The sequence below is a fragment of the Bombyx mandarina genome, chromosome 11, assembly GCF_030267445.1.
Source record: "Bombyx mandarina strain Sakado chromosome 11, ASM3026744v2".
NCBI classification, from domain to species: domain Eukaryota; kingdom Metazoa; phylum Arthropoda; class Insecta; order Lepidoptera; family Bombycidae; genus Bombyx; species Bombyx mandarina.
In genome coordinates this window covers 6,475,031-6,497,104 of record NC_143218.1, presented here as the reverse complement: position 1 = coordinate 6,497,104, position 22,074 = coordinate 6,475,031, and the positions used below count along the sequence as shown (strand labels likewise).

The following is a 22,074-nucleotide window of genomic DNA, read 5'->3' as shown; positions in this document are numbered from 1 at the left end:
GTAGCACCGCCCTACCTATTTCTGCCAGGAAGCAGTAATGCATTTCGGTTTGAAGGGTGGGGCAGCCGTTGTACTGTTAAAAATGAGTCCTTAGAACTCATGTCTCAAGGTAGGTGGCGGCATTTACATTGTAGACGTCTATAGGCTCTGGTAATCACTTAACAAACATGTGGATTGTGAGCTCGTCCACCCATCTAAGCAATAAAAAATTTAAAAAAACCGCATTATATATTATATAATAATCTCGTAAAACAGTGTTCAGCAAATATACCGTATGTAATAATAAAAAGCGTATATCTCAACTTATCTTTGTCTGAACTTACTCTGACATACAAAATAAGAATTACCAAAAGCACGAATACGCTAAAATTACTACACGAATATAGAGGTTAATGATCGCATTCACTCAATCACATAGCTGTTAGTGAGCATTTCACATACTAAGACTTGCTGGAGACCGTGAACGTACACGTATCTTTAACACGTCTGAAAATGACAGCTCACAACCTGACGTCTTTTTCGGGACCACGGCGGATTTTGAGAATCAATAATCATGAATCACAGGTCAAAATAATCCAATTCCTTAATCAGGTCTGCGAGGGCCTGAACATGCATCTCGCGTCAGTCCATTCGGGCGACGAAGAGCGTTTCATCGTATCCGGCATCAGACAGAGTGCGGACTACAGCGCCGGATCGGTTTATTGGCTGGGCGCTCGTCTGCTTGACGGGGATTTCTCCTGGATCGATGACTCGGAAGTGGAGTACCAGGGGTGGCCGCCTTACAACGACACTGATGAGCTCGATGACGCCTGTTTGGCTATTCAGGTATTCACCTTTGAAAACTTAAATCCTTATTCACAAAATTAAAGCTTATAACATCACAAACAAATTATAAGGGACGTACTAATGTTTTGAGGCAAGAAATCGTTTTTGCTTTTTTTCCCTACCTAAGCTGATAGCCTTGAGAGGCTATTTCACGTAACCTTAACTAGAAGATGAGCTCACGGGGCTCACACCTGACGACGTTTTTGCGGAATAACAACTTCGTATCTTAATCCTTTAGACGGGAAAGTGAACGTATGAAAATAGAGCGAACACTAACACAATTGAATTGGAACACAAAAATCCATTGAGCGATCTTATTACTGAAAATATCTGCAAATAATTATTGCAAAAACAAAAATTTCTGAAGTTTAAAGATTTCAATCACATGATTTTGGGCCAGGCGATAATAAAATCCTAAGATGCCGCGACAATATTCTCAGTTTAGAATAATTTAGTTTTTTTTTTCTAATGCATAAACGATCTGGCGGTGTACATGCTGTTAAAGGGTTGCCGTATCCCATAAACGTCATAACGCGAATACCGTCTGATGATGAAGCCTGAATTTTATTACGCCTCTCCCACCATTCAAACCTGAACACGTGAATGGTGGAAGTGGAGATATTAACCTCGCGGATCAAAGTATCGAAGATAGTAGCTTCATAGTGGCAGAAACGCAATATCTCATTTGCCACGATATTTTCTTTTCTATTTTACACCAGACTTTCATTCGGAGAATAATGCTTACAAGCCCTCCTCATTTAGAATTTTGTAGCACATTGAATTTTGATGTTAAGTTGTTCCCAAAGCGCCTAGAATGGTCTTGTAAACTCAAGTGCTTAATCTTATACCCTTAAACGAGCAATTCTTGTATATATATATAATCTGAATCTCGGAAAGTGCTCCAACGATTTTCATAAAATTTAATATACAGGGGATTTTTGGGGCGATAAATCGATCCAGCTACGATTTATTTTCAGAAAATGTTGTTTTATTCGTGTTTTCAATAATCAACTTTATCGATAATCAACTTTATGACTCTTCCCGACATCTATTGGCGAATAATAATACTATTTTTACTGCTTTAAAGACACAACAAGAAGGCGTTATAAAAAAGAAAAAAACGAGCAAAGCTCGGTCATCATCTAGTATTGATTAAACTTTCAACAACTACAAAGTTAGTCCATGATAAATTGAACTAGACAATTCGGCCGGTTCATTCCTCGTGGATTAGTCTGAATTACGTGATCGCTAGGGGATCCTTTCAGGTGTTATTGGATGAATACAAAATCGGTTCTCAGGTTCTAGTTCGCTCACGCTAAAAGAGAAAGCAAGGTTCAAATACAACATTCACTCATTACTATTGCCACTGTACTTAGTCTATGTGCTAAGTGCGAGTTTTTAACGTTCTCGATAGCGTAAAAGTTAACTCAAATTTGTATGCAGTTGGAACAGCGCCCCTAGCGGCAAACGTAGGCAAACGTTCCAACTCCATACAAATTTGAGTTAACTTTTACGCTATCGAGAACGTTATAAAACTCGAACTAAGCACACTGACACTAAAATTGGTACAAGAAAATGAAATAAATGTTACATTTTAATTCGAAACATCGTGCCAATATTAAATGCGTTTTCTTTTTACGAAAAATCTGCGTTAAGTTATCTTGTCGATACGTAACAGAGTTGGGTGAGAGATTGAATAGCCGTGATAGCATTACATATCACATAAAGTATAAAGTCTAATGCATTTCAAATGACCAGATGCTCGGCTTTTTAGTGCCTATACAAGCAGCATACGGACTCGGGTTTATGGCACATGATCATGACAAGGTTACAGCTGAGCTACCGCCCTTTGACGAACGCTTTCATACCGGAATTTTAATGGATCCTCTATATGTGATAGTCGAAGACCTCGTCTCCGGACTAAAAATGCGGTAAAAAGCATAAATGTCCTATTCTGGAGAAAGCCTATCCAAAGGCAAAGGATACCAATAAAATCGATAAAAACGTATGAATTAGAAAGTTGAGGTCTTCCTATAAGACCGAGTGAAGTATTAGAAGTATTACATTACGATCAGTAGATTTGTATTCAGTTAATTTTACATAGTTAATCAAAATATTAAATGGACATCCCGAATGTAAAAAAATCTAAAGATTTTGTAAAGTTGGAACATTTATGGCAAAGAATAACGTTATAACACTGACAAAGAATTACATCTAAAAGTTTGTAAAGAATAACTTATTGATGGAACATTTAGATAGGATTTATCAATTGCTTCTGCAGTGGAAATCTTCGCCGGTGCCGTCGCAGCCGAGTGGTCTCTATTGGACACTTCACAAATGCATCCTCACCGGTGGATATGTCTGCAAAAGAAAGCTCAATCCTGAACACAACGTGCAGAATAGAACAGTTGAAGGAACATCAGGTTAGACTTACCTAAAAAGCTAGCTTGCCATTTATATTATACCAGTTATGAGTCCAAAGAACTTGGAAACTCTCAATTACATCTTGACTCTTTATCCAACTGTCAATAACGATAAAGATAAATATTAAAAATAGCCGTTTTCACCGACACTATGTTCCCCTCCTATAGGAAGACTTGAAGTAGAATGAAATCGAAGCAAATATTTATTTATCTCAATTCCGGAAACAATATACTTGTAAAACAAGCTATACAACGATATAAGCAGTAAAGCAAATCAACAAGAAGTTACAACATATATGCAATAACTATTTACAAGAATAAGTTTAAAACTTATTTATTACTAGTCTACTGAATGCACATCTGTTCTATTTAGAAGAGTTTCGTTGAAAAATTAAGCCACAACAATATATTATTATGTAACTGGGTTTTTTTTGGTGCAAAGACTCTTTCGTCATTCCATATCTTACAATATTTTATCTTCTCTGCACTGCCTATGAAATAGTTTTCTTAAATATTAATACAATAGAAGTACCCATAGACAATGACCGTTGGATAGTTTGTCAATGTAACGATTATGCGAAATATAGAACGTAATAGCAATGAGAAATTATCCCTTAAGTATTTTTTCTATTTTTCTATATTATTCTATTCATAAATTGTTACTGTTCATTTAAAAGAAGCATACGAGAAAATGAGTAATAAAAAAGATAGGCCCGCTGGGTTTATTTTACCAGTTCTTCTCAGCGTGCTTAGTGCGAGCTTTTTAACTTCTCGATCGTGTAAAAGTTAACTCAAATTTTTGTTTTAGCACATGGAAGCACACAAGAATCCCTGGAGCTCTTTTTGGAACTTGTAACAGAATTAAAATGCTCTGACATACAACAGATTACATTTTAAGCATCAAAATTAAAAGGGCTATAACACAAAATTAAATTGTACCTCCCTGTTCACTGATGTTCAATGTTTTGGTGTTCAATAACGTATACTCGTTCTCTTTCACACAGGAAGTCTAACGAGTCCAAATCATCCAGGCTTGTATGACAACGACCTGGACTACTGGATCCACGTGGTTGGACCGCCTGACACTAGACTGGTTTTCGTGTTCGTTGCCGTAGACTTGGAGTACCAGAAGGACTGTCTTTATGATTTCGTTGAGGTAAATCGAGTTATTCTATAGGTCGGCATGGCAATTAGGGTATGATGCGAGTCGTCAAGGGGGGACCATCGAACTCACACCGTCCCATTTGCACCATCTTAATCTTAACCAAAGAGTAGAATCAGTATTAGCGCTGCATAATCCCCGCAATTGCAGTTGTGAATTGAAAATGGTTTCAGTCGTCTATTCGTTTAATTTTAAAATTAAATAAGAACAACAAAATCAATTCTTCAACACGAGAACTAGCCGGAAAAGCATTAGAAAACTCTGAAATTGAATAGAAAATTAATTACTATAAATATTCTGGCTTTATTATCTTCTTATATGGGGCGGTGACGTGGACTCTAAAGAAGGCTGATCGATGTCGGGTCGACGCGTTTGAGATGTGGTGCTGGAGGAAAGTGCTGCGGATTCCCTGGACGGCGCATCGGACAAACGCATCAATCCTGGAAGAACGATGTCTCCACAACACTCTCCACCACTTGCCTACGTAGGATTTTCGAGTTTTTCGGTCATGTTGCGAGGAAAAAGAGCGACAATCTCGAAAGACTACTTATCACCGGCAAAGTGGAAGGGTAGAGGCCTAGGGGGCGTAGTCCCATGCGCTGGTCCGATCAGATTAAGACTGCTTTGGACTCCAGCATCAATGTCGCTATCTGCTGCACGGAGGAATGGAGGAACATAGTCCTAATAAAAATGCTCCGTAAAGGTCATGACCTTCAGCACTGATGAACACGACGCACAGAGAGAAAGAGATAAATATTCTGTCAATAAGAAATTGGATAGGACGGTTTTACACTAGCAAATCGAAGAGCTATGTTCAAGAATAAAATATGTATAATTCAAGTCAATATTAAGCCTAAACAATTTGTACGAAAATGTCACGTTCATATTCAAGACTGCGCGAATTAAATTTATCGAAGTATTATCGGTTTTACGAATCTCCCAATACGTCTTAAATATCTATTTAGAGATGATCTTTTCTTCATTTTGATAAGTACTAAAATCCGAATTCTATCCGAGAATATTATATCCGATTTGTATTGAACTTAATTCCGCAAGTTCAAGGTTACGTCTCGACCGCGCTTAACGACTTAAGCCGTCTCGTACAAGTTAAGCGGATTGTTATCGTAATGCGATGATTTTACGAATCTATTTTGAATGAAGGCAATTTAGCGTAGATTTTCTTTAAGATATTAGGTATACGTTTAAGATATATTAGGTATATGTTTAAGACATTAATTCAACTAATAAAAAATAAAAATAATAATATTCTAAAAACATATAAATATAAAAGAGTATTAAAAATATAAACTACAAAAATGTTAAAAACCGGCGATGCCCTCGATTTAGTACGCTTAGGCTTTACTGAAATGGTTGGCTTGGCTCTGCTTCTGGCATTGCTGACGTCCATGGGCGACGATAACCACTTACCATGAGGATGGTGCTATGCTCACCTGGCTACATGAGCAATAAAAAGAAAACTCCTATGTTCAGAAAGATAAGGTTTTTTTCTATAGAGTACTAGCTGACCCGGCAGACTTTGCAGTGCCTCAATCGATAAATAAAAGACATAAACTTTTGTGTAGAATAAACTTAAAACAAACAAAAGGAATCCGTCCGACGGGGGACACATCAGAGGGAAAACAAATTTGTTATTTTTATTTTATTCCGAGCAGTTTCATATTTCATATCTACCATTTAAACCTTCTCTGGACTTCACCTTTATCCTTGTCCTACCCGCCCTACAAACCACGAAGCAATTCGCGACAAAAATAAGGGAGACGACGGCTGCCTTAGCACCAACAATTCAACCTTAGTTACTGGTGGTAGGGTGTCTTGTAAGTTCCCACGGGTAGGTACCACCACCCTGCCTATTTCTGCCGTGAAGCAGTAATGCGTTTCGGTTTGAAAGGTGGGACAGCCGTTGTAACTAAACTGAGACCTTAGAACTTATATCTCAAGGTGGGTGGCAGTATTTACGTTGTAGATGTCCATGGGCTCCGGTAACCACTTCACAACCAAGTGGGCCGTGAGCTCATCCACACACCTAAGCAATAAAAAATTACGCAATGTATTTTTAGTTACGTGATGTCCAAACTATGAAATCATCGAGGTATTGCGGCAACGTCGCCGAGACAAGATGGGTAGCCGACGGTCACCGAGCTGTCCTACATTTCCATTCTGATTACAAGTAAGTAAATATTATTCAACACCATCATTTCCTACTAACAAACAATTTCAAATAAAGCTTCGCAAATCAATATTAAATGAACCTGCAATGTAACGCAATGTTAACCTCCTCGGTTCAGACGAGGCTAATGACCCCGCACATGCTTTTGTTTGTATTACAACGCGTGCTAAAAACAAAAAAATCATTGGTGTTTTTAATGTATCGTGTCAGGTATGTAGTTAGTGAAAAATAATCATCGGTTAAACAATAAAAAACTACAAGAACAATAAAAAACAAACATCATCGTAATAGAATGTCTGAGAAAACCAAATTACCCAAAAGAAATCAAAATCGTTACTAAAGCGCAGATTACTTCTGTTTCCCAAACGCTAACTCTGGATATCTAGAAGTTTCATACGAATAAAATGAAAGTGTTTTATTTCAGCACGCAAGGCTCTGGATTCTCTTTATCGTGGCGTGCTGTGGAGCTCGCTGGCTGTCCGTCGCAGACGTTCACATCCAAGGAAGGAGTATTAAAAAGCCCCAACTTCCCCCACTTCTTACTGCCCAATCTGGATTGTACCATTGACATCCTCGCTCCTACTGGTAAGTATAATACCATAATTTAGTTTTATTAGCTGTGTAAGTCTACAGTACGTGCCTTGCGCGTCTGGTGACGCCGGTACCTTGTGGTCATGCTGGTCACACTGCACGCGAGCCGTTTTAGCGCTTAAATAAAGAGCCGCAAACAAAGCAAGAGATTTTGATATTTATTCTGTTAAGATCGGTGTAAGGCGTAAGGCGTGGTTTTAACGCGATAATAAATAGCTCATGGTTTCCTGGAACTGAACTTTGCTTTTCCATAGCAGGGACTTATATAATAAAATTCATATATTTTTAAGCGGTATTCTTGTTGATGTTCTCGTCTCTATATTATTGCATACTTTAGAATAATGTAGCAATCACGTTTTACGTATTGTCGTAATAGATACAATGCAAGCATACCTACTAGTTACGGTATGCGTATAAAATTATTTTATCTGTGAATTTTATCACATAAGTTATTTATTCATTGCTGCTTTTGTATGATAGATTGTTAACAGAATCAACGATTATAACCTTCCGTCCAATCGAATCGATTTTCTTTGTAAGTTTTAACATAAGCTATGAATAATTTTCTATTGTCAGGTAAAAGAGTCTACCTCAACATCAGCTATTTCGATTTCGGCTATGGAACTTTCGACAAAGGCGTTCCCGTCAACGTCACTGGCTCCGTCAGCGAAGAGTCGTACCTCGAGGTGCAGGTCGACCTGGAGAACCTCCCGATCAGACCGTTTCAGAGTCCCGATATCTTGACGAACAGCCTCTTTGTCTCTAAAGCGGAGATTCTGAGGATAAGACTCAGGACTGGAGAGAATGTTACGGGGAAAGGTTTTTTAGCACATTTCAAAACCGGTAAGTTGATCTGGTCAACCGGTAATTTCACAACCGGTATTACTGCTAAAATAATCAACTCGTCTGTACTAATTTAAGTAGGTACCTAAAGATGAATTCGTTCGCATGACTATGGCTAAGCCTTAGGCGTTAAGGCTTTCTTAAGCCTTGCTCTTGCCTTATGCTCTTGCATATGAGATGTGAATATGTGAAATTAAAAAAAGCCCACCGGAACGGAACTCTTGTCGCTTAAGTTTGAAGAAGAATGCTAAATTTTACCGAATAAGTTTTATATCATACGCACATATATGTACATAGCTTAAGTTTTTTCCCTACTTATTTGCTGATAACATTAAGGCTCTTCCAGCTTCTTACGGACGGGTAGGTGAGCTCACGGGTTCAAGAAGAAGTGAGACAATTTGCTAACACTAGCCCTCGTAAGAGCAGTGCTTCGCGGAATCTACTACCGTAGCCCGGTGACGCTGATATGGTATCTATAGTCCATCAGATTAGGTAGGAAAAAAGGGCCATAATCGCGACTCACTGCGAAGATGCGGCGACAAGCTCAATGGGCTGTGTCTATGGGTTAATTCGCTCGTCGAACTCTAAGTCATAATCGACCAGCTCGACGAGGACGGTGACCGGTTCTTGAAGACTTTAAAAGCACCGAGAGGATTCGGGAGATCTGACCAAACAAGTTTCGGGCGATGTCAACTTTACATTGTCTCGTCGCCTGAGTCGGAAATTAAGTAAACTTCTGACATAAGTACACTAAATGTTCATTCTGGATTTTTGTGAAAAAATTCATTAATACTTGCTTTTGATTTTCAGTGAATTTTTTAAACGTATCCAACGTGATCGATCTCCGAGACGTCCGCTCGGGACGAGTGGCGGCTCCGAACTGGCCGCAGCATGCCCCCCCGCGCGCCGCCCTCCGCACCCGGCTGCTCGCACCGCACCATCACACATTGACACTGGCTTTTGCGAAGACTACCCTAGTAGTGCTGGGGGACACCACGGCGCCCTGCGGGAATGGAAACGGTTGGATCGAGGTCTGCAGATAATTGTAAAAGTGCTTAATAAATCATTTCAAATCTCATCTAATTGTTTGTAATGTCTATGGGTTTCCGTAATCAATTAGCATTAGATAAGCCGTAACTATGTCCAATAAATAATTCTTAATTGATAAAACTAATATTCGTCGATACCTAATATACAAAAACGATACGGTTGACAAATTAAGAAGAAAATAATGTTTTATATTTTTGGAAAGGAAAATGAAAAAATCTATTCCTAAAATAAAAATTGACAACACTACCTGCAGCTCGTCCATTGCTACAAAACAAACAATAAACGAAGAAAATTTGCTGACGAACGTAAAAGATAATAGTTTGCAAACGATTTGTTCTCTTCTTCTTTTTCTCTACCTTATCCCACTTAAGCAAAATTTTCTCTTCCATTCTCTTCTATCAACAGTCATCTCAACACTTACTTCTTTCTCTCTCATATCGTCATTCACACACTCCATCCATGTCTTCTTCGGTCGACCTCTTCCCCCTCTACCTTGCACTACCATTTCCATACATCTCCTAGTAACACGCATCTCCTCTCTACGCATCACATGTCCATTCCACGCTAACCGTCCGCTCTTTAATTTGTAGATTACCGGGGTTACTTTCACACTTCCTCTTCCTCTTTGCTCTAAGCCTATTAAATACGTATTCGCTTTCGTTTGTAGGTTAAAGACAGTTATACAGACAATAACGGCACCCAGTGGACCCTGTGTGAGGTGGACAGGAGGAAGAGAAAGCTGGCGCCGACAGCTCCACTGGTCATAAACTCGTATCTCCATTCGCTGGTGATCACTCAGCACTCTGGAGAAAGAGGAGTCAACATGGACGCAGCACTTGTTGTCAACGAAGGTAGGATAGCTTTATTCAATTTTAATAAATACGCAGTAACAATAAACACGCGTACTGTTTAATTTTTAAATGTTTTTGATACTTCAAAACAAAATTTGTGAGATATCCCATAACTCAAATATCAAACCTCAATGTAATTTGTGGAATGAGGAAAAACCACTGTGTTACTGGAAGCTTTTCAGATGGAAATATATGACAATTTCGTGGAAAAACAACAAGCAGTACTCTCGACATTATATAGAAAGCAAAAATTGGAGTCTTTAGTCAGAAGAAAGACAATATTTTAGACGCTATAGTTGATAGTCCACGTAAAGACAGATCACGGCCGAAAAACCGATAAATAGATTCAACACCCGATCAAGATGTTACAAGATGTTAAGTTACAAGATGCTGCTGATGAGATGATTTTTTTTTCGGTCCGGGGTCCGAACCGCCTTCCAGGTACCCGCACCTAGGAGGCGCGCGGGATATGTGAGACTCAACGATCTGCAGGTGTTGAGAGCAGATCGCGGGCCCGAGGATTTTAGGGCCCACCCACTAAACGACTCCCCTGTACCCGACGTCCGATCTCCGTCCGGGGTCAGAACCCGGTCAGAGTAGGGTTGTTCCCGCGGTCAACACTACAACCAGACACGCGGTGCCACCCCGAGGACGCCCGACCGACGGGTCGTCGAGGCGATAGTCGACGACGAACGACGTCGGTCACCGCTGTACGGCCGCCCTACCAGGCCGCCCGGGCGATGCCACTGGTGTTCTGGGATACCCCGCTGGGCCAGAACCAGCCTGGCGGGTCGGAAGGCGATACACCGCCGACCGGGTTGCTCTTCCAGGTTCGGCGACGACAGCGACGACGAAAATGCGGACCGCATCGCAGTCCGCAGCCGCCGACGCGCCGTCCTGTCCTCCTAGTGCCAGCGCGCTAGAGTGACGGTAGCGTGCGGCGCAGCCTCAACTCCCTTAGGTCGCCCCGTGACCATCACCGGGAGGAGACTGCCTCCTCATATAGGCCGGAGCTAGACAAACGCCCTCCTCCGACCCCCGGCTCGGCGGCGGCATCACGGCGCCGAGAGGGAAGAAGAGCTCTCCCTCTCCCGTTCCGCCGCCTCCTTCTGCGAGATGGTGGACTCGCAGAAGTCGAGCATCGCCTGCCAGGACTGGTCGCTGCCGAGCATCGTAGCCACGACGGTCGGAAGCGACAAGTCCTGATGAGATGATGCTTCAACTAAGCCCCAACTTGTTTTTAGAGTTAAACGGCTATGAAAACTTTAAGTTATTTTCATAATGCGTCTTTAGATCCGGAGTACCACAGTAAAGTACTGCTTCTACCTGACGAAACTAACTTGGAGTCGTGCTACCCAAACCCGTGCCTTAACGACGGACGTTGCTCCTCTGACGATGCTCGAAGTTTCTGCGAATGCGCTGGATACTATACAGGTAACACGCAAAATAATAATAGAATTAATCGTTAGGTAATTGAATTGTTTTTCTACAGGAATGTATGTAAATATATACTCAATACAATATATTTCATGAAACCCTAGTAATAGGACCGATTCCAAATTGTACCGTAAAAGAATTCACAGAAAAATATTGATAATAATTAAAAAGTTAATTTAAAGTCAGATTATGGTACGAGTACTAGTAGAATATCTCATTCTCCTTAATTATTATCTCGTTCAATAATGTTTTAACCCATAGATGCAGCCCACTGAGTTTCTCGCCGGATCTCCTCGGTGGGTCGCGTTTCCGATCCGGTGGTAGATTCTGCGAAGTACTGGTCCTGCTAGGGCCAGTGTCAGCAACACTCCGATTTGAGCTCCGCGAGCTCACCTACATGTCAAGGCGAAGCTGAAATAGCCTCTCACGGCTATCAGCATATGTAGAATTTGTTTTTTAACAGACTTAAAAGCGGCTTTAATATAAGACGCCACATGAACCGCTTATGAATGTTAAGCAACATGACAAATGTTGTCTAGGAGTGTTCTGTCTCGTGACCGCGTGCGAGCGGTCGCCGTGCGTGTTCGGGAAGTGCTCGCTGGGCGGTGGCGAGGGGGGCGAGGGAGGTGAAGGCGGCGGCGCGGAGTCGTTCCGGTGCGCATGCGCGCGCGGGTGGCGCGGGCGACGCTGCAGCGAGCGCGTGCGGCCCTGCGCCTCGCGGCCCTGCAACAGCCGTGGCGCCTGCACCGAGCGGGACGGCGCCTTCCTCTGCCAGTGCAACCCTTCCTGGAAAGGCAAGAGGTAAATTTAATTACTGGTGGCCCTGAGGACTTCCCAGTTTCACCAGGATGAGGGGACGAATGGACACTGGTGGTAGGACCTCTTGTGAGTCCACACGGGTAGGTACCACCAGCCCGCCTATTTCTGCTGAGAAGCAACAATGCGTTTCGGTTTGTAGGTCGTTGTAACTATACTGAGACCTTAGAACTTATATCTCAAGGTGGGTGGCGCATTTACGTTGTAGATGTCTATGGGCTCCAGTAACCATTTAACACCAGGTCGGCTGTGAGCTTGTCCACCCTTCCAAGCAATAAAAATAAAAAAAGACTCAGCTAGGAGGGTAAACTGCAGCCTACACACATGTCTTGCTAGACCTAGGGTAAGCAAATTCTTTCAGGTTGAGCCCGTAAGCTCACTTATTAACGTAATACTTTTTTCCACCTAATGTGTAGGTAGTAAAAAAAATGTCGATCGTGAGAAGTCGTCGTGGCCTAAAGGATAAGACGTCCGGTGCATTTGTGTGGAGCGATGCACCGGTGTTCGAATCCCGCAGGCAAGTACCAATATTTCTAATGAAATGCGTACTTAACAAATGTTCACGATTGACTTCCACGATGAAGGAATAACGTCGTGTAATAAAAATTAAATCTGCAAAATTATAATTTGCATAGTTACTGGTGGTAAGGACGTCTTGTGAGTCTGCACGGGTAGGTACCACCAACCTGCCTAATTCTGCCGTGAAGCAGTAATGCGTTTCGGTTTGTGGCGCATTTACGTTATAGATGTCTATGGGCTCCAGTAACCACTTAACACCAGGTGGGCTGTGAGCTCGTCCACCCACCTTGAGATATAAGTTCTAAGGTCTCAGTATAGTTACAAAGGCTGCCCCACTCTTCAAACTGAAACACATTACTGCTGCACGGCAGAAACAGGCAGGGTGGTGGTACCTACCCGTGCGGACTCACAAGACGTCCTACCACCAATTGATGTCATTAATCCCAATTACACACATGTATGTGTCGTGTTGTGGATACGTAAATCTAGTCTCATAAATTTTACTTCCCACCCAGGTGCGAAATACCAAATCCCTCGCCCAATATAATCGGTTTGGGCCAACGAATGCTCCAGGAACCATTCTGGTTGGGTCTGATCGCGGTGTTCGTAGTGCTCGGCATGATCGGGCTCGTGTGGTGCGCGAAGAGGCACTTCCCGGAGAAGATCGAGAAACTCCTCGCGGAGGAGGCGGACAGGTGCGCGAGACGTAAGTACTACGGACCTACGAATGAATATTCAACTCATTTAATTCAATAAGATATATTCTATACGACTCTCAACAATTTTAGCACATTGAATACGTTCGCTTGAGTCACTCCACGACTTTTTGGTACATTCACTGCGTAAAATGGATGAGGTGGAATTTAAAATGATCAGTTGAATTTAGTGATGGTAATTAAGTAAACTAAATTAATTTTAGCTTTGCAAATTGAAAAAAAAATGTTTTTTGTTAAATCCAGTGCAGTGCAGTTTTGCAGTGTTCTTAACATATACGATTATCGCATATTTCCATAACATCCCGGCACTAGCGATGTGAAAATTTTCCGATTTTAGATTTCACCGAAGACTTTTGTTTGATTAGGAGTGGGACTAACAGAATTATCGAACCACGAATTATATGTAAATGCTTTTTGTACGATACTCAGTTTGGCTATACTCAATTATCTTTTCTCAATAATCGCACGAATTACGGATGGTAAGGACACATATTGAGTAATTTAAATTCCATTTAAACAAAGTCTATTGCAACACGAAACAAATCACAATGTAAAAACAAATTTCTTAAACTTAATGTAGTACCTACAGTAATCTTTACTTTGAATAACATTTTTTTTGCACCAATGAAATAAACTGCATTGTATCTATAGAATTTCGCGTGGCAATTGACGTTATTTTTATTCGTTTTTATACGTTACAATGGCGGTACCAGAAACGCGTGCGTACGTAGATTCAATGTTTGTATGAACTGTGTATATAGCGCGGTGCATGCGTGATGTAGCGTCCGTATGATAGGCGAATGTTTCTGGGCCCCTTAGTGCACGATTGTTTTAATTTAGTGCAAACTTCGTAATGATACCGAGCTCCTGGGTGTGGCGAGAAGCATCTAGCGTCCGATTTGAATTCGGTATCGAAATAGAATTTTTATGATTTAATTTTGTTAAACGATTGTATACACACGAACTCATCATACTCCGAAACAATAAACATTAACAAACATTAAATCAGTTAATTAATCATGATTAACGTTATTTCGCAACCCCATAAACGCACCAGATTAAAACAATTGTATCGATGTTCAAAATTTAAGGATTGCCAGAAATAAGCTGGACAATGTTTTCAAAATTTTTACCCCTAAAAGTTCAAGTCGATACCTAACGTTTTCCCATTTTAAGCCTAGTGGATAGGTCAGTTAGCAAGTCTCTTACGACTGCACTCCCCTGTCACTCCAACAACCCGAGCGGTACATTAGAGCAGTGTTTCCCAACCTTTTTTGTGCCATGCCCCACTTTAACATTTTTAAAATTTGTATGCCTCCCATAGATAATTTCTAACATTAAAGAATTGATTTGTTCACTTACGAAACATAAATGATAGGTTTTAGGAAGAAATCACTATGAAATTTTTATCAAAACACAGTAAAGTAATATTTCAAAACATATAATAAAAAACTGAAATTCATTATTCAAAATAATTTTAATAAAGATTTTCTACTTTTTTTTTATTACCCTTATAGGCAGACGAGCATACGGCGCACCTGATGGTGAGTGGTTACCGTCGCCCATGGACTTCAGCAATCCCAGGAGCAGAGCCAAGTTATTGCCTACCATGTATTTAGTGCGATTGTCCCCCTTAATTATCAAATTGCGCCCTTGCGGGGCGTGAGCCCCACGTTGGGAAACACCGCATTAGAGCGTATATAGCGTGCGTACGTAATTGCGGATATCTGGCAATCCTGTGTGTGTGGGGCTAGCGCGGCGGCTGGGCCAGTACGTAGCGGTGCCGCGGGCCGAGCGCGAGTGACGCGCCGTTTGTCCACAGCGGCCCCCAGCCAGGAGTCGGCGCCGCGCACGCTGCTCACGCGCCTCGGTATCCGCAAGCCTTCCGTGTCGGGCCTCGCGCACCCGCGGGCCGCACGCACCTTTAGCTTGGACGATCTCTTAAAGCCGCCGCTCGGACGTAAGGACTGGAGCGATGCCCGCGTCCGACACAGCCGCGCGCTCCGTATTCACGCACGTCAATATTGCGAGACCTTCAGCAGGCTTCTTGTTTTTCATTTTATTTTCCCAATCTATGTCAATATATTTAGAACATTGAAACCATTATATTATTTTTTTACCGACATACATTCGTAGGAATTGCCAATAATCGACTTCTCCATTGAACACATAGCTAAAAATAATTCGGTCACTTGCCGTTTCATGCCAATACGCAAACATATGATCAAACCGACTGCGGAGCGCGCGGCGTACCGGAGTTCAATACACACTGGATGTTCCCCGCTATGAATGGATCTTGATGTGGAATGCAAGGCCAAAGTAACTTGGTCCCGCTACCCTTGTTTCTGAAACTTGAATGTGTGCACCCTTGACAACGCACAAACACTTGCATACTCTAAATGTAGACGCTCCTTCCTTCGTTACACATTTTTTTAGATCGTCCAACTAAACAAGCCTTTGTTTTGCCAATGATTCCATAACTATCTTGAAAAAGCGGAATAATATAACTAACTGTTTTATAATACCTAACTGCTCAGAATAAATATTTATTGTCTGAACCAATGACACAATAAACTGTTTTTACTAGGAAAAACAGCATTAACGCAAAGAATTGTGTAACAGTGATGTATGGAAAGTTGACCATACAAAGGCTTTTAGTGAATGTTATTCTAGTGGTAGCCTGCTTTTGGACAATGCTCTGCATATTTAAAATCCTGAATGCATTTACCGTATTTTTCATTATAATTACATTCACGATCTCTCTTTGCACAACTCTGCTGGTTAATTGATTAACAAATTTGGTACTTTATTCGCTATGCGACAACCAAATCCCTTTAGTAATTCCATTTGTATAGTTAACATTACTACAATAGCTTCGAACACAATGTGATCTTAAACAGCCTTTTGTTCAAACCTGGTCCATTTAGTGCTAACATACAATAAAAACACACATTACAATTCATATATACAATACAAACATGTACTCAATACCGGCTGACCCCAAAACCCTGAGGATTTGGCATGCGAATCTTAATAAAAGCTTACATTAGTAGCATGATACCTATATTCAAATCTACGCATGATCGCCCTCTGTCCAGCTAAAACCCTCTAAACGAAGTATTCGTGTAGCTGTTTATCTTCATTTAGATGTTGCGCTTTTCATATTAAACATTTAATAATAGAATTGAAATGAGAATTCTGAAACAGGAACACCGTCGCCCCGTAAAAAACGTAACAATTCAACACCGACAAAGAAAAATGCCGCCGAAAAGAAACAGATATTACAACAGCTAATAAGTCCCGCGTCGGCCAACGATCATGCCAAGAAGATCACGATGGGTGAACTGATACAGATGTCGGAAAAGAGAACCTTAAGTACTGTGGAGAGCGCCCCGGCATTTGTGGACTACGGAGTTGAGAATAAGGAGACATCTTTCGCTAGTGAGGCCTCTAGTCCATCCACATCGCCTTCCATGAGACACATTCCGGACCCTAAGCTCGAGAAAAAAGTCACATTTGCGAGGCTCCTCAATAAAGTATCAGCGGAAATGAGTTCTAGTTCCGATGTCGATATGGTGAACACTATCGCGATACCGATGGCGGTTATAGCTAATAGAGGAATGAAAGCCAAAGCATCCAGCACTCCTCCGTCGCCAGGCGTCGAGATCAGGTCCCCTCACAGCACGTCCAGTAATCAAGGAAGCGACTCAATGTCCAGTCTCGATTTGACGTTGGCGAATGGCGCTTTAAAAAAATATTCAAGGTAATCAGTACTCCAGTAATCCGAGTTCCAATTTTCAAAAGCACTTCGTGAAAAGGTTTTTAAGAAAACTTCTAAAATTACACTTAAAAGTTATGGTTAATTGTAATAGAGTGCAATGATATATAACATTATCACTACGTAGATTTCCAATGTAACTGTTTTTAAGTAATATGCGTCCATGGAGTTTATGCGTTATTTTAGACGGAACTGTACTATTTGTTCACAGAACTCCAAAAATCTCCAGCGCGGACTCGATCTTGGCGATGTTCCGCAATTTCTCTTCGTCATCAGTTGCCATTGTATCCAGGGCATCGTCTGGAGGTATCTCCGTTTCCAGTACACCTTCAGCTTCCTCTCCTCAAGACGATACAAATGATGCTGACGACATTTCTCTGGCTTCTTCGCATATACCATCTTTGGCACCCGATTCGCCAATCACAAGGCCACATAATACTATTGAAATCCAGGTAAATCACTCATCAAACTTTACCTGCATAAGTTTGTAACTCCTGTACAGAACTGTAATAGAATCGTCTTCTTCGGCATATCAGATAAGCGACACCCTAATTTATTTCATATTTTGACTTAACAATTTTTATACTCTCGTCCTAGAGACGATTGCACTTATTTAATCACCTATCGGCGAAATATCATTATCATTATTATAAATAAACAGCACTAGCATTATGCAAAAGTGTAATATTAATTATACACTGGATTTTTAGGTCTTGGATCCATTAAGTGCCCACAAATCAGCATCATCTGGCAGCAACCTTCTCCACCCACCTTCCATTCTACTCGAAGTTCCTAGTTCCATGAACAAATGCTTATCTCCCATTAGGGAACTACCCACGCCCTTACCTACCCCTTTGCCTACCCCTCTACCTACACCACTTCCATCCCCTCGGATGCCGCGAGCTTGTATGGATATAGATAATAAAAGTGAATCAACAACAACTTGCATCTCGCCCAGTGAAGACGAGCTTGAAGAAATTAAATGTGACAAACCTGAGAGGTCTCCAATTGGCCTAAGATTGAAGGTTAGTACAACAGTACATAGTTGTAATGATATTATCCAATACGCCGCAAATAACGAGAGAAATCATAATATTTCGGTCTAATTTTGCAGTTACGTCAGCCGGCATTAAATGCTGACACACCAACCCCGTCGACCCACGTGACAGACTCGCCGAGCCCGAGCTTCACGCACAGTCAGGACTCGGAGCGCGAGATGTCATCGCCATCTCCAGCTCCTCCATCTCTGAGGGTTCCTCTCCTGACCATCGAACGACCCTCCCCTGGTTCCCCCCCACCACGACGCACTCCACCCCACCTTGAATTTCAGCCTCCTCCCTTGATAACGGTAACCTACAACGCTAGTGAAGAATCCGACGAGCCAATATCTCCACGACCCCCACCCCCCAGCGCCAACATGTGCTATCTAAGTCCCTTCTCCATGTCAGCGAGAGGTGAACGAGCTCCGTCCGAATCAAACCTCTCGTCGTCGGGATACAGTTCAATGGCGAGTCCTGGACCTTCGAGGTGCGGTTCCAGTAACCCCCTTTGTCCTTCAGAAATGGAAGACCCGGGTTCCGGAGGCGGGCCTTCTTGTTTTCAAAGGAGACGACCGTTAATGAAAACTAACTCCAGTCCTGCTGCTTCCAACGACGATTCCAAAGAGCGAAGAAGAGGCAGGTCCGACTCAGAGACATTATCAGACGATCCTCTGCTTGAGTCTAACGATGAAGGAATAGGCACTGATGAGAGAGTTGATGACGTGCCTGTTAGCGCTAAGGAAATGGAACTGGTCGGGCTTATAGAGACTCTAGACGTACCTCAAACGACTTTATGTTCCCCGAGTGGAGTGACCAAGTGTTCAATAGTGAAGTGCATTAGTGTTGAAAGAGGTTTGGACGAAAAAGTTTGCTTAAGGCCGCCGACTTTACTTTCCGAAGGCAGCAGACCGTTGAGCCCCGTTAGTTCTAGGAGTGAAAGTCCTCTAAGCGATAAGACCGGGTTAGGTAGGTTCTCACCTCAGTTTTATGGTCGTCAACTTCCGTTCACGGATTCCGATGGCATATATGACTTTCCGAGTTCGGATTGTGTGAAGGGATCTAGTTGTAAGTCAGCAGGTAGCTCGCAAAAGAAGAGCGGTCGGAAACGAGATAGGCGGACATCGCGGACGGCTTCGCACGAAGTTGCGGGAACGACAAAATCTACACTACCACACATGCCGCATTCTATGCACAATTTACTTGAGGTTTGTCTACATTATACTTCTCATAAATTAATACAGTAATTATGTATAGTTATGTAGAAGTCGAAAAAATTCAGTTTATCTTTTTAATAAAAAAAATCCTACTTATTACTATATGAGTCGTCTATTATCAAAGGTGGCAATCTGTGCATTTGGACCAAAAAAAATTATTGATATGTCAATACAGATTGATTTCAATATAATCGTCTCCTTCAAAGAATACGGTTCAAAACCTGCATTAAATAAAGGTTAATAGTTAACCTGTTATTTATCTAAGATGTCGTTCCGAAGAGTTTTGTAACTGCCAATGGAATACAAAGTCAATAATTCGTTTTTCTGATTTACCAATCATTGTCCAAAAGTCAGATTGCCGGCTTTGATAATAGTCGACTCATATATAGCTCACGGTGCTCTAACCAGTGTGCTTAGTGTGAGTTTTTACCGTTCTCGATAGCGTAAAAGTTTGCCAACGTTTGCCGCTAGGGGCGCTGTTGCAACTGCATACAAATTTGAGTCAACTTTTACGCTATCGAGAACGTTAAAAAACTCACACTAAGCATGCTGGTGACGTTGCTAAGACTAGCCCTAAGAAGAGCATGTTGTAATATTTGTCTCTCGCAAACACGTAGGTGCCTGGTAGCCGCGACGCGTCGGGCCGCTGTCGCAAGAGCGGGCGGCGACGGTCGCGGTCTCAAGCCCCCGCGCCCCCCTCCTCCTCCTCCGAGGACTCCGTCTCCAACGCATCGGTGGCCTCAGTCGCTTCCGCGCGGGAGCTGCGCTTACCTGATTTGGAAATGCAGGTAGCCATTCGTATTTCAAGTTGCATTATCGTTATATGATTTAGAGAACGTTGTGGGCCTTAACATTTTGGGCTGCTTATTTCTGTTTGTGAAACGTCTTATTTTAAGGGCAGGACGGTCGTAATTCGTAAGACTACTGCTGAAGCTTCATGTCTTAAGATACCATCCGCATTCACATTACAGTAAAGGTAAAGGGATCAATCCCATCAAAATAAATACAAAATCGACGTTCAAAAAAGTTTATACATAATAAAAATATAAGTAAGGTTCACTTAAAATATAGACAATGACATTGTTATACCGGTCTAATACTAAACACAACAAAAAGTATACTTCATTCATATGCGAGATAATGGTCGGTCTTATCTTTTTTTTATATTGTAAAGAAATACAAAGTTTTTTGTTGACTGGAAACAAAAAAAACTGTGGTGGGTAGTTAAGAGTGCGATCAAAAACAATTTATTTTCATTAAAAACTCCTTAAATTAAATCTCTTCACATATTTTTGATATCTCTGAAACTTTTTTAGATTTTCGCCTTTTTGCTTACAGTATCAAAATGCAAAAATGCTGCAGTCTAACTTTAGAAATTTGTTTTTTACATAAAAACCCAATTTCATATTCAATACTAAAAATTGGCCCAATTTAATTACAAAATTCAAATTATAAAACACTTAAATGCATTGCAGTATTTTATAATGTTTCACGATATTTGTATCAGATCAATATTGTTTTTGTCACTTTGCACCTTTTTTTTTTAATAATTTCCACTTGGATAGAGAAGCACTTTAATCGATTTTGTAAAGAAACGTTTTATTTGAGCTTGAGAATTTATTTGACGCGTTTAGGCTGTAAGTAGTCGGTTGGATTATTTTCAGCAATGTGAGCCGACGCGGTACCGGAAACCGCTACGAAGACAAAAATGCCGTAGCTCGGAGGTGATTTTAATAATATTCGAAAATGCCTGAGTTTGTTTCGATACTGTTGGTTATAATTAGAACACAATATGAAACGTAGGTATCGGGAATGTACGAGAGACTTAGTTATAAAAATACATCATATTATTTATCCGAAGAATGACCTATATAGATGAATTACATAGAATGAGTTTGCTAATAGATGTAAATTTTAGTTTCTTATTATCTGAAATTAGATCGGTTTGAATTAGTAATAATTTCTGTAAATTACAATTTTCGATTGTAGTAAAACATCATTAACTGAACGTTCTCAATATTCATCATAAATTCATGCGGTAAATTAATTGAGCAATACTTTAAGTTTAAGCATATAACTATGGTCTTATTCTTCTATCTCTTACCATTAAGTAATCACTTTTTGAAATATAGGATAGATGGATTTAAGGAATGCGCAGCATGATGTAGCGAAGCTGGTGTCATTAAAATAAGGACCCACGCTTTTTCTTTCGCATGTCCTCTACAAAACCTCGCACACGTACATAGAAATACTGCAGCAAATTGCCGCAGTCAATGCCTGAAACTAAGCTGTTTAAGCTATAAAACGATTAGTTATAGCGCGGATGCATTCAAAACCTTGTTTTAATTGTGTCCGTAAAACATTATCCTTCCATTAATTGTTGTTTATAAAGCATGATCAATTGTTAAACGTGAACTACCTACTTAATAAAACATTTTACATTGAGGATATCTGTAATTGTGTTACAGGACACCTCGTCAAAGATATCCTCGAGTTTGGATCTGACCGAAGACACGCGGAAACCTGTCAAAGTCAACAAACTAAGGACCATTAGTAATCAAATTAGGTAGGAATGACACTGAACCATCAATATTTCGTGGCCATATCATTTCGGTGCTCCA

General features: G+C 41.1%; 1 protein-coding gene across 4 annotated transcripts in view; it reads left to right on the top strand.

Annotated features, from left to right (window-relative positions):
• The window catches only part of LOC114242215 (uncharacterized), a 245,435-nt gene that overhangs the window by 217,903 nt on the left and 5,458 nt on the right, over positions 1 to 22,074 (top strand). The window contains exons 12-30 of one of the 4 annotated variants that reach the window (XM_089730835.1): positions 592 to 825; positions 3,107 to 3,248; positions 4,253 to 4,404; positions 6,489 to 6,598; positions 7,023 to 7,183; positions 7,766 to 8,032; positions 8,843 to 9,063; positions 9,750 to 9,933; positions 11,227 to 11,367; positions 11,910 to 12,171; positions 13,221 to 13,411; positions 15,244 to 15,291; positions 16,629 to 17,184; positions 17,411 to 17,651; positions 17,910 to 18,224; positions 18,314 to 19,444; positions 20,071 to 20,241; positions 21,118 to 21,177; positions 21,922 to 22,019. In XM_089730835.1, the coding sequence (XP_089586961.1) occupies positions 592 to 825; positions 3,107 to 3,248; positions 4,253 to 4,404; positions 6,489 to 6,598; positions 7,023 to 7,183; positions 7,766 to 8,032; positions 8,843 to 9,063; positions 9,750 to 9,933; positions 11,227 to 11,367; positions 11,910 to 12,171; positions 13,221 to 13,411; positions 15,244 to 15,291; positions 16,629 to 17,184; positions 17,411 to 17,651; positions 17,910 to 18,224; positions 18,314 to 19,444; positions 20,071 to 20,241; positions 21,118 to 21,177; positions 21,922 to 22,019 (4,685 nt within the window). Of the gene's footprint in view, positions 1 to 591; positions 826 to 3,106; positions 3,249 to 4,252; positions 4,405 to 6,488; positions 6,599 to 7,022; positions 7,184 to 7,765; positions 8,033 to 8,842; positions 9,064 to 9,749; positions 9,934 to 11,226; positions 11,368 to 11,909; positions 12,172 to 13,220; positions 13,412 to 15,243; positions 15,382 to 16,628; positions 17,185 to 17,410; positions 17,652 to 17,909; positions 18,225 to 18,313; positions 19,445 to 20,070; positions 20,242 to 21,117; positions 21,178 to 21,921; positions 22,020 to 22,074 lie in introns of all 4 variants that reach the window. The other 3 variants (XM_089730832.1, XM_089730836.1, XM_089730833.1) reach the window with 3 other exon arrangements.